Genomic DNA, 12,929 nt, shown 5'->3' with positions numbered 1-12,929 from the left:
CCCACACCGAAAGCTAAAGGAAATGGTAGGCCTTGGCCTTTGTTAGTGAGAAGCAAGCTGTTTGGAGTGATCAGTAAATTTTAGCAGTTGCATGAAACAGCTGTCCTAAGAGTTTGACTTTCAAATACTGGTAAATTAGAGACAGGGCACTATGACTGTGGCAGGGAGGGGAACCAGGTGGCTGAGAACCAGTGCCGAAAAACAAAACCTTTTGGGTTTTGTGCCATATGTTTGCACTACCTATTCACACTTTTTGAGTACGTGTGTACGTATTTTTTAAGTAAGCTCTATGCCCAGTGTGGGGCTTAAACTCATAACCCTGAGATCAAGAATTGCATGCTCTACTGACATGACATGACATAGCCAGACACCTATGACCTCAAACTTTCTAACTGATTAAAGTTTTTTTCTCAAGTTTTTTTTTTTTTTAAATTTTTATTTATTCTGAGATGGCAGGGAGGGGCAGAGAGAGAGGGAGAGACAGAGAATTCCAAGCAGGCTCCACGGGACAGTGCAGAGCCCTATGTGGGGCTCAAATGCACAAACTGTGAGACCATGACCTGAGCCGAAATCAAGAGTCAGGTGCTTAACTCAGTAGCCACAAAGGCTCCCCTAAGCTTTTCTTTCTAGCTTATCTCTTAACTCAGGCAAAGATCCTGCAGAAAAAGCATAACCTGTTGGGAACCAAAACTACTCCCTCAAGCGACAAGGACTTCCCTGAGCCAGCAAGACCCTACCTGGGATTAACTTCAAGACAATTATCGATTTAACCTTCACTGCCTACCTGCATGTGCCCACCCACCTTTACCCCACATTTTCCTTATATAAACCTGGAAGGATTTGGGACATTTTGGAGACAGTCTCACACACTAGCCTGCTGTCTTCCCGGTGTGGGCCTCACTGAAACAGATTCCTTTCTTGTTTCACCTCCATTTGCTTCTCTGCCTTTGGGTTTTGTCAGTGGCAAATGGCTAAGCTGGTCTATGTGGGAACCAGAGACCCAGGTGCTCTTGCACCCCTTACACTCCTGGGCGCCAGCTACAATTTGAGTGCCAACTCTTGATAATACTAGCTACTATTTATTGAGGGCTTGCCAGGTACCAGGCATCGTTCTCAGTGCTTTGCATATTAGATAAATGCAATTAATTGTTAGTCATCCCAGTTTTATGGATGGAGAAACAGACACAGAAAGATTAGGTAACCTGCCAAAGGTCACACAGCTCTTAAATAGCAGAGGTTACCTTAACCATTATTCCACTTTTCTATGTGCTAAAGTACTATTCTAGGAATTGGATATACAGAGGTATGGAGGTGAGTAAAGGTCCCTACTCTCACACTGAGCTTATACTCTAGTGAGGGAGAGAGGATGTCAGATAATGAGGCATGCTGAGGATTTTTTAAGTGTTGAAACAGAGAGATTGGTGGCTACTTTAAATTTGGGTAGTCAAAGAAGCCTCTCTTTGGACGTTACATTTAAACAGGAAAAATAACTAATGCAAAGATTCAAAGAAGGGAACAAAGTGGTACGTTCCAGCAACTTGAGGGTAGCTAGAGAGCATACGGGTATGAGGGAGAGGGGAGGTTAGGCAGGGCCCAGATATCTGAAGGTTTTCTAGGCAAGGGCAAGGCCAGGGGAGTCTGGATTTTAAGTGTGACAGAAAGCCACTGAGAAGTTTAAAGCTGTGGGGACTAGTTCTGAGGCCACTGCCTCAGGTGTCTATTGGAGTCATCATCATGGCTTGCATTTGGAAGGAGAAACTTGACCTGTTCTGGAAGTTGAATCAATAGGACACATTGATGGACACACTGATGGGTGAAGGAAAAAAGGTTTCAAAGGTGACAAGTTGGTTTGTGCCTGGAACAACTTGGTGCATGGTGCTGATAATAGGAAAGACTGGGGAAGAGACAGGGATTTCTCATCTCAGGGAGGGGCTTTTTTAGAATGGGGGGAGTATTCTACTCCACTTGCTTTATCTAATTTACCTTTACAAGAATCCCACGTATCGATGCTATTACTACTACATCTACCTAGGTTAGAGGGAAAGACTGAGGTTAAGAAACTTCCCAGGGCCTGGGTGGCTCAGTCAAGTGTCTGACTTCAGCTCAGGTGATGATCTCACAGTTCATGAGTACTGCTGACAGTTCAGAGCCTAGAGCCTGTTTTGGATTCTGTGTCTCCCTCTCTCTCTCTCTGCCCCTCCCCTGCTCGCACTCTGTCTCTCTCAAAATTAAATAAACTAAAAAAAAAAATCTTTAAAAAAATTTTTAAAAACTTCCCAAGAACCCACAGCTAGAAAATAACAAACCAAGGAGCCAACTCCAGAGCATATACTTCCCTCATAGCCCCCAACCTGTAAAGATGACCAAGAACTAATTTACGGCTCACAGTAAAAGCCTAGTCACTGTAGATCCAAAAGGAGAAAATCAAGGAGGAACTACATGGTACATAGCTAGAGTGGAAGAAAGAGAAATTAACTGTGATCTGGGGAGGTACTTCCAAAACCAGGAAGCAATCTCAAAGCTTCAACGCCAGGAAAAGAAAGGAGGTACACCCTCAGGAGGTGCTGTTTCTTTCTTTCTCTTCTTTTCTTTTTTAAAGTTTATTTTGAGAGAGAGAGAGAGAAGGACAGACAGAGAGAATGAGTGGGGAAGGGACAGAGAGAGAGGGAGGGAGAGAGAGAATCCCAAGCAGGCTCCAAACCTAACATGAAGCCTGACTTGGGCTCAATCCCACATATGAGATCACGACCTGAGCTAATATCAAGAGTCAGATGCTCGGGGGACCTGGGTGGCTCAGTCGGTTAAGTGTCCGACTTGGGCTCAGGTCATGATCTCGCGGTTTGTGGGTTAGAGCCCCGCATTGGGCTCTGTGCTGACAGCTGAGAGCCTGGAGTCTGCTTTGGATTCTGTGTCTCCTTCTCTCTGCCCCTCCCCCACTTGTACTCTGTCTCTCAAAAATAAATAAATGTTAAAAAATTAAAAAAAAAAAAGAGCGAGAGAGATGCTCCACCAACTGAGCCACCCAGGCACCCCCTCTTTCTTTTTAATTTTATTTTTAAGTTATCTCTTTACCCATTGTACTCCACCAACTGAGCCAGCCAGGTGCCCCTCAGGAGGTACCTTTTCCACACCTGCACCCTGGAATGATTACTTCAGTCCTCCCTTTTTTTTTTTTTTTTTCTTTTTTAAGATTTTATTTTTAAGGGGCGCCTGGGTGGCTCAGTTGGTTGGGTGTCCAACTTTGGCTCAGGTCATGATCTCACAGTTCGTGAGTCTGAGCCCTGAGTCGGGCTCTGTGCTGACAGTTCAGAGCCTGGAGCCTGCTTCAGATTCTGTGTTTCCTCTCTCTGCCCCTTTGCTGCGCGCTCTCTCTCTCTCAAAAATAAATAAACATTAAAACAAAAATTTAAGATTTTATTTTTGAGTAATCTCTACACCCAAAGTGGGGCTTGAACTCACAATCCTGAGATCAAGAGTCTCATGTTCTACCGACTGAGCCAGCCAAATACCCTTCATTCCTTCTTTTTTCTCAACTCTATTCTCAACCCTCATCAGCCTACCTCAGCAATGATTTTGCCTCACACTTGGCCCAGAACTTGAAGCTAGCAGTTGAAAAACCCTCAGTGTGGTCTCACTACAGGGACAAACCACCTACACCGGCACTCCCCATCAACTCTGGCTGCCCACTGGGAGTGGCTCTCTCCTAAATCTCAATTTCTCCTGCTCTACCCAATCCTTCCATCTGCACTCAGACTTGTTCTCCTATCTTTAATTAAACCCCATCTATATCCCATATACCCCCACCCCCACCTCCCTCACTCCCCAACCCCCTCACCCCTACCTGCCGCCCCCCTCACCACCCCCTTCACCCCCCAGCTAAATGCACATCTACCTCTATACTCTCCATCACAGCTTGATTTTCTTCTGGGAGCTCTTTACACCCATTTAGTGGCAAGCCCTCCCACCCCTTCACTGATCAGCTCATCCCAAAACAGTTTCTCTATCACAAGACCAAGAAAGTCACCATTAAATGCCATGCATACCTTTCTAACTGCCTCTTAATCTCTCATCTGCTTTGTACACATTTCTCTGTCCCCACTCCCCTTCCTTGGCTTTGGTCAAGCATGGCTCATGTGGTTTCCCTTCTACCTGTCTGGCTGTCCCTTATGCCATTCATGTGTTAAAGGTCAGAAATCTCTCCTAAATGTGCCCTAAACTGAATTCTATCATCACTTCCCACCCCACTGCCCTACCTAATTCAGTTCTTCTTCCACTCTCCCCATCTTAACCCAAGGAACCCATTTGCACAAGTCATAAATCCTGACAATTATCCTTTTTTTAATTTTTTTATTTTTTAAATGTTTATTTTTGAGAGAGGGGGTAGGGGGAGAGAAAGAGGGAAACAGAATCCAAAGCAGGCTCCAGGCTCTGAGCTACCAGCACCAAGGCCAACAACGCAGGGCTTGAACTCACAAACTGCGAGACCATAACCTGAGCCGAAGTCGGATGCTTTATTGACTGAGTCACCCAGGCGCCCCTGATAATTATCCTTAATAGCCCCTCTCACTCATACCTACATTGAATCAATCCCCCCAATTCTGCCAATATTACTCAAATATCTTTCAGATCTGAACAATTTCTCTTTCTCCATCACCACCACCATCCTCCTTCCATGTTGATGAATGCAGAAGGTAGGTGCCTAACCTGGCCTCACATTTGCACCTCAACTCCTGCCGCTAATTGCCAACGCGGTGTTAGTGACTTTAAGCTACACAGGGCACTAAGTCATTCTTTTAATAGCATACTACTAACTTTAGGATGACAAGGAAAATTGAGTTCTCACAAAGGCTTAAGGCCAAATCTTTCCATTTAATCTAACACAATCACACACACACACACACACACACAAACAACTAGCGGTGCCTGGATGGCTCAGGTCGCGAGCTCAGAACTCACCCTTCCTGAATTTGAACCCCACCACGGGACCTGTGCTGGCAGCTCAAGCCTGCTTCGGATTCTACATCCGCCCACCCGCCTTAAAATGTAAGTGAGCTGTTAAAAAAAAAAAAAAAACCCAATTTGAAAATAAAAGGAAGGAGCGACTTCACATAAAAATTAAACAACCTGGTTGGAAATTTACAGCTACGGTTACCAACTCAGAAAAAAGAAACCTACCAAAAAACCCCAAGTACGAAAATTAAGAAATGGTGCATGTACTTAACTAACTACACTAGTAGAAACCACTCAGACTGCATCCTTTCCCTCTTCCTTCTCCAAAGAGAAGAAGAACGATCATCAACGATAAAGGGTAGTTGCAGAAACAACACCCAGTATCAACTTCACGCTCAGGAAAAGACACTGCATTTCCTCCTCATGGTTTCGGGTACTCTACACGTTCAGAGAAACTTCTCTAGTAACAAACTATAGAAATGATCCCTGAAAGTATAGTCTTAGCTTCTGACCGCCAACCTTTGCTGGGTCTATAGCAGCCGTCCACTTTACGCTGATGGCGACATTTTTCCACATTCCTCCTGCTTGAGAAATACCACATAAACATATTTCCAAAGTATTGTTTCATACGCCACCTTTAAAAAAAATTCTGAATACTCTTATGAGGCTTTTTCTTTAAGATGCTAAGTCTTTTAGTTTGTAATTAACCTATTACGGATTGACAGCCAATCAGAAGCTCTTGTCTTTCTGACTCTAAATTAAACACAAGCACTTCCGGACTAGTTGGAGACTAGGTGCGCTTGGCGGCGCCAATTAATATTTGCATCTCAAGTACGACACGCAGCGTCTGTGGGTGGGATTTTTTTTTATTTATTTTTTTATTTTTTAAGCCTCTAAGATCCGAAATTTCGAAAGCTAATAGGTAGGTTAATTTGACATTTTTACTTCGAGACGGGCTGCTGGTTACTCACTTGAGTGTGGACCTGAGGGGCACTTACCAGATTCACCTGGGTAGCTTTTCAAAACAATGTATCCAGGCCAGTCTTAAATGGGGAACGTATTAGTTTATTTTGAAAAACGTTTTTTCCTCCCAATTTTTTTTTTTTAATTAGGAAAAAAGTAACGACTGTAGTGTGGTTACTTTGGGGACTTTAGGGAAGGAGAGGTCTGCTTTAATTAGTAATTTTGTATATTTTTGTATTGTTTGAATTTTTTTAAATCTTAAATTGTATCACCTTTATTTCACATATCATCAGGTCTGTCTAGACAGATCACAGCCTATTTTTAGCTTTCTTCCCGGTGCAGCTCAGTATTAATAAATAAATCCACCTAAATAATTTTTTTTTTTTTTTTAAGCAGGCTCCAGGTCTAGTGGGGAGCACAAATGCAGGGCTTGAACTCACCACACTGAGATCAAGACCTGAGCTCAGATCAAAAGTGGGACGCTTAACCAACTGAGCTACCCAACTGCCCCTTGTGGGACCCAAGAAATTTAACAAAAATCCCCTACCCCTGGACAAGCAGAGCAAGACTAACTCCATTTTGTGCTACACCCACCATCTCATGTATAACCCCCATATGACCTACTTATTGCTTAAGACACTCCCCCACCCTAGTCAAGCCGCTGAGCACACCCTTACTGGAAACCAGCTCATTTAGGAATGTGGAACCCCTAACCGCCAAAGAATGTAAATCCCACCCTTTGCTTGCCAAACTTGCACGCCAATTCTGACCAGAGTGATAGGCTAGTTCAAACAGTTACTATAGGGTAAATTGTAATTCAATTGGCCACCTGCGTGTGGACTGACATGAATGTGCAACCTTCTGTGTGTGTTACAATTTCATTGGCCACTGGCCCCCATAAAACTGCTACGCCTCTTAACCTAGGAGTCCAAGTCCCTGCTCCGCTGTGTCGGGTATACTTGGGCCCAAGCTCGAGCTTGCAAATAAACCCTCATGCGTTTGCATCGGTATCGGCTCCTTGGTGGTCTCTCGGATTCGAAATCGGGGGCATTACACCCCTCAACCTAAGTAAGTCTTAGATTTTTTTTTTTAATGTTTGTTTATTTTTGAGAGAGAGAGAGAGAGACAGAGCATGAGTGGGGGAGGGGCAGAGAGAGAGGGAGACACAGAATCCAAAGTAGGCTCCAGGCTCCGAGCTGTCAGCACAGAGCTCAATGCAGGCTCGAACTCACAAACCGTGAGATCATGACCTGAGCTGAAGTGAGACGATTAACCGACTGAGCCACCCAGGCACCCCTTAGATTTTTTTTTTTTTTTAATAAGTTGCCAGGTGAGTCTGACAGGTTACAAACCTCTACCCTTCCCCTCCAAAAAACCCAGACTTAAATGTGATTTCTTATTTGTTAAAAAAAGAAACAAAAACACAAAAACAAAACAAAACAAAAAAACCCTATCATTTCTCCACTACTTTACGATGTTCCAGACCTTCTACTAAACCCTTTTACATAGATCATCCGATTTAATCTTGGAAATAACCCTAAGAGTTTAAGGAAACAAACTTAAAATGTTAAGTGGCTCACCAAGGCCAGAAGGCTGTCTCCTGCTGCCTTCAGCACTGACATTGTACCTTTCTGTATCTTGTAAATCCTTATCTCTTTCCAGTAATTCACATGAGAGGCTCTTTGTGTTTTGCCTAAGACTAGAACTAGGTAAACTCAATAAACTGACCTAGCTAAAGTAAACCCATAAGGAGAGAAATAGGCAGAAGTACTGGGGGGTGGCATAGGGGGTGCAGAAGTTGCAAAGGGAAAAAAAGGGGGAATCCAGGTGCACTGAGGAGCAGTGACACATCATTTTTAGGCATTTCTTACAGATGCTAAGGAAGCAAATCATAGGGCTGTCATTCCTGAGAAAGGGTGGCTGGGAATGAACCACTGATGGGAGTTGGCTTACTCGTCAGAAGTGCTACAAAAAGAAAAAGGCTAAGGATACAGGATATCCTGACCTGAAGGCCCTCTGGTCATTTCCTGACAGACAACAGCCATGTATTGTTTGCCCAGTGAACAGTACTGGGCAACTCTGTGACAGATCAAAAAGAAAATGACACCCCAAACTCCTGTCCTTCTCAAGGAGATTACTAACTAACGGCAGTTTGTCTTCAGTAGACTTAGCGAGTCATCAACTGGGTACTCAGACAAGGTAGGCCTCCCTGGAGGAAGCTGAGACTTCGCCCTGCATATCTCACACCCATGTGATACACACACACACACACACACACACACACACACACACACAGAAACACCCCACTTCTGAGTACAAGAGTGAGATAAAGGTAGTGGGGGGAGAAAAAGAAACATAACATTTATAAAATGTTGAAATAAGGAATTGGACTAAATGACCTGCTTTGATAGTCCCGTCTAACTCTGATAATTTCAAAGTACTTTATTTATTATCTACAATACCTGTATGAGGGGTGTTATTGTTATTACTTCTGTTCTACAAAGAAATGGAGGCACACTGAACTTAAGAAACTTCTGTTTGCTGAGAGACAATGCCAGACCAGGTTTCAATCCAACAGGTCTGACTCACATGCAGCACATAGCAGACACCAGACCCCAGCTGTAGATCTGCTTACCTGACATCTAGTTGACTGACATCTTGAATTGAATGTCTCAAAAGCACCTTGAACTCAACATGACTAAACTACTCGTCTGCTTCCTAAAACCAGGCTTCTTCCAGTTCCCTGCCTTGGTGATGGTATCACTGTCTACCCCACCAGGAGCACAAACCAGAAAACAAGGGTCATCTCTGACAGCTTCCTTCACACCAACCTGTCATAAGGCTGATGATTTATCCCCCAAATACCTCTCAGATTCCTCCACTTTTCTTCACCACTACCACCTCCCTGGCTGGTCAAGTGATCATCTTTCAGATGGACAGAGCTTAGCCTATACTCACCATTGCCCTTCTCTATCTAATCCATTCCCCAAGCAGAGACCAAGTTCCCTTTCAAACTTTTTTTTTTTTACATTTTTTTAAGTTGGGGTGCCTAGGTGGCTCAGTTGTTCAAGCATCGGACTTCGGCTCAGCTCATGACCTCAGGGTTCATGAGTTTGAGCCCCACCATCAGGCTCCATGCTGATGGTGCAGAGCCTGCTTGGGATTCTCTCTCCCTTTCTTTCTGCCCCTTCCGAGCTCTTTCTCCCTCTCTCTCAAAATAAATAAATAACTTAAAAAAAAAAAAGTAAAGTTTATTTTGAGAGAGAGAGCAGGAGTGAGGGAAGGGCAGAGAGAGAGTAGAGGGAAAGAATCCCAAGCAGGCTCTGTGCAAGGCTCGAACTCACAAACTGCCAGATCATTTTAAAGTTTTATTTATTTATTTTCTACATTCCACATGGGGCTCGAACTTGAGACTCTGAGATCAAGAGTCACCTGCTCCTCCAACTGAGCCAGCCAGGTGCCCCAGGAAGGGTTGTTTTTTTCTTACTTTACTTAAAAAAGAAAAAAAGTTTATTTGGGGAGAGAGAGAACAAGCAGAACAGGCAGAGAAAGGGAGAAAGAGAATCCCAATCAGGGCTCCTCATCCAGCGTGGAACCTGGTGGGGGGATGGGGTGTGGGGCTGGAACTCACAAACTGCAAGATCATGACCCGAGCCAAAATCAAGCCATCAAAGCGCCCTTACCAGAGTATATCTTAAAAGTGCTCATCATGTGGTACCTGGCTGGCCCTGGGTAGAGCGGGTACAGTATGTGCCTCTTGATCCTTCAGTGTCCTGAGTCTGAGCCCCACCTTGGGCATAGAGATTACTTAAAATCTTTAAAAAAAATGCTCACCACAAGAAAAATTTCTGTATGCATAGTGACAGATGTTAAACACTATGGTTATCATTTTGCAATATAGGCAAATGCACAATCACGTTGTATAGAAACAAACGTTCATGTCAATTATAACAAATCTTTAAAAAATACTCTTGAAAACTAAAACACACAAAGGATTTAATACAAAATTTACTAATGAAAACCAAAAGACCCAGAAAATAACACAAACTAAGAAAATTAAAAGTTCGGTACTCCAGAAATTAGTTTGTAAGGCTTAATATCTACCTCAAGAAAGTTGTAAGACCAGTGTGGCAAAGGCGTAGAAAAACAAATACAAAGTACAACCATACATACAAAAAAAAATAAACGCCCTCTAAAAACACATAGCCATACATGCGAAAAAAAAAAAAATTAAAGGCCGAAACCCAAAAAGCTCTATGCAACCGCTAGGCCGGTTACTAACAACCACAGCTAGTTGACGCCTGGAACAACACAGCAATACTCGCTCCTAAAACTACTTAGCCAATAAGAAACCACTCAGACAGTATCCTTTCCCTCTTTCTCTCCCTAAAAAGGAGAGAAGAACGATCATCAACGACAAAAGGCAGCTATAAAAGCAACACCCAGAGTCAACTTCACGCTCAGGAAGGGATACTACACCTCCTCCTCGTGGTTCCAAGTACTCTACACATTCAGAGAAACTTCTCTAGCAGCGAACTATAGAAATGATCCCTGAAAGTATAGTCTTACCCTGCAGTCTGCTGCCTCTTGCAGGTCTACGACAGTCACATACTTTCTAGTCATGGCGACATTTTTGTCAATTCATTTTCCTATTTAAATACGTTTTATTTTCTATTTCATAACAATTCAGGCAAATGACAAAGTTCAAAATACCAGTTTTTGCCTGGAAATCTTCCAGAAACACTTAAAACAGTAACAAGCCTTATTAACATGCGGCTTCCTAGCAGCCAATCACACGCTGCATGCTGCCGACTCCAGCCCAGAGGGAACTGTATTACCCCGCCCACCGCACTAGGCACCAAATGGGTCCCAGTCAGGTCGCGCCGCCCCACTACAGGCTAAGAAAACGGTGTTTAGGCCACTGGTTAGCGTTGCACTGCCTCTTGCTTGCTACAGTCCCGCTGACTTGAGCAGGCCAGGTTTCCTTTGACTCGAAAGAGAGAAGAGGGGGGAAGAGGCAGCGAGGAGATAGAAGCAGAATTAAGAACCAGTGTACACTTCTACTACCACATAATAGTAATCATAACCATGATGATTTATTGAATGCCTACTTGATGACAGGCACTTTAATCCGTTGTTTCATTTCATCCTCTAAACAACTGAAGAAAGGTGTCATTATTTTCTCGTTCTTACAGATGCAGTTCTTACAGATGCATCAGTTACACAGCTGGGGGAACGAACCACTGTTGTTGGAACCTAGGTATGTCTGGTACTAAATTAAGTCTGGATTCTTTCTGGTAAGCCATAGTGGTCTTCCTCAGGAAGTCTAGTCTCCAATCAAATCAATTTCTCTAATAAAGCACTGAGTACATCGTCCCTCAAAGTAGTTCAGTAGAGAATGATTTGTATTCCTGATTTGTATGTAAATCTCAGAAACAGCCTACCCATTTACTGTGGCAAAAGTTACTCCCAGTTTCTCCTCAAAGAACACACCTTATATACGAATGTGTGTTAACTGTTTTTATTACTTAACTCTGTTGTAAAAATGCTTCTGCCCCGTATCTTCCAGGATGCTAGGAAGCACAGTGCCATGTGGCCATGCCCATGGCTTTCTTTTTTTTTTTTCAACGTTTATTTATTTTTGGGACAGAGAGAGACAGAGCATGAACGGGGGAGGGGCAGAGAGAGAGGGAGACACAGAATCGGAAACAGGCTCCAGGCTCCGAGCCATCAGCCCAGAGCCCAACGCGGGGCTCGAACTCACGGACTGCGAGATCGTGACCTGGCTGAAGTCGGACGCTTAACCGACTGCTGCCACCCAGGCGCCCCGCCCATGGCTTTCTTAATGAACCACATTTTTCAGTTGCTTCATACTAATATGACTAATATGACCATCAGGTTTATCTCATCTAACCACTTCTTTTTTTTCAACGTTTTATTTTTATTTTTGGGACAGAGAGAGACAGAGCATGAACGGGGGAGGGGCAGAGAGAGAGGGAGACACAGAATCGGAAACAGGCTCCAGGCTCCGAGCCATCAGCCCAGAGCCTGACGCGGGGCTCGAACTCACGGACTGCGAGATCGTGACCTGGCTGAAGTCGGACGCTTAACCGACTGCGCCACCCAGGCGCCCCTCATCTAACCACTTCTAACAGAATGCTCTGTAGTGTAGCTAATCCAACTGCTGGCTTCTCATGCTTACCCAACCATCAAGAGCAGCTCCAGGAAGGAGGCAGATGACAATCCTCCTGACCCCTAAATTCCAGGTCACATGCCAGGTTCTCTTCACACCACCTTGGTGACAGCTGGTGTGGGCTGACGTCTAAACTGTTCAGGAGGCTGAGACAAAGGCTCCCAGCTATCCTGCTTGCAAGTGCTACAGTTCTCTCCATGAGATTCACCTGAAGGGCCTCTTACTGGCTTGAAGCTGGGAAGGAGGGGAAAAAAACCACAGTTTTCTATTCCTATGAATGCCTTTTAGGGAATCTTTTCCACTGATACCCCACCACTACCCCACTGCCTTCTCCTAGATAGGCCCGAGGTGTGTGATGGAGTTTAAGGTCCAAGGACTATTTTGGCTATCTCCTAAGAAGCCCTGCTTGAGACTGTGGAGGAACTTGTCACCCCTTGTTCTCTACTCTGAGGCTTTAGATGAAACTCCCAGACACAGATGAAGTCCTGTTTCATATCCAGTTATACCTGTCAACCCCATCTCCTGCTGTAGTGTCATGAACTTGAAGATGCAGGACGTTCAGATGTCTAAGATATAACAAATGTTCTAATATTCTGCTTCCCACGCTGGAGAGTGTGGATAGACAGACACTAGGAGTCATAGCATACCTATCCTAAACATCCATTTTTATGTTAACAAACACATGAATGTGTTATGGAATAAAATGCAAAATTTTGACGGGGAAAACCAACAGGACCTTTCAAATAAATTATTGAATTCACTGTCAGCTATGTCATCTGTAGACTCCAGGGCTGATACATGGAAATATTTGAGAACCTTCTGG

General features: G+C 44.0%; 1 protein-coding gene and 2 non-coding genes across 3 annotated transcripts in view; all 3 read right to left on the bottom strand.

Moving 5' to 3' along the window:
- TEX14 (testis expressed 14, intercellular bridge forming factor) overlaps positions 1-10,536 on the bottom strand; it is an 89,802-nt gene extending 79,266 nt beyond the window's left edge. The window contains exon 1 of the mRNA XM_047080949.1: positions 10,483-10,536. Coding sequence (XP_046936905.1) covers positions 10,483-10,536 — 54 coding nt within the window. The remainder of the gene's footprint in view (positions 1-10,482) is intronic.
- On the bottom strand, positions 5,240-5,452 carry LOC124513681 (small nucleolar RNA U3). Its single transcript, XR_006962503.1, has one exon. It is a non-coding gene; the product is annotated as a small nucleolar RNA U3 (small nucleolar RNA).
- On the bottom strand, positions 10,265-10,480 carry LOC124513682 (small nucleolar RNA U3). The gene has a single exon (XR_006962504.1). It is a non-coding gene; the product is annotated as a small nucleolar RNA U3 (small nucleolar RNA).
- Positions 10,537-12,929: the final 2,393 nt, after the last annotated feature.

Source organism: Lynx rufus, unplaced genomic scaffold (assembly GCF_022079265.1).
Source record: "Lynx rufus isolate CCGP_SWC_20201006 ecotype Redwood Valley unplaced genomic scaffold, mLynRuf1.p SCAF_18, whole genome shotgun sequence".
In the NCBI taxonomy this organism is placed as follows: domain Eukaryota; kingdom Metazoa; phylum Chordata; class Mammalia; order Carnivora; family Felidae; genus Lynx; species Lynx rufus.
This window is presented reverse-complemented; position numbering and strand designations above follow the sequence as displayed.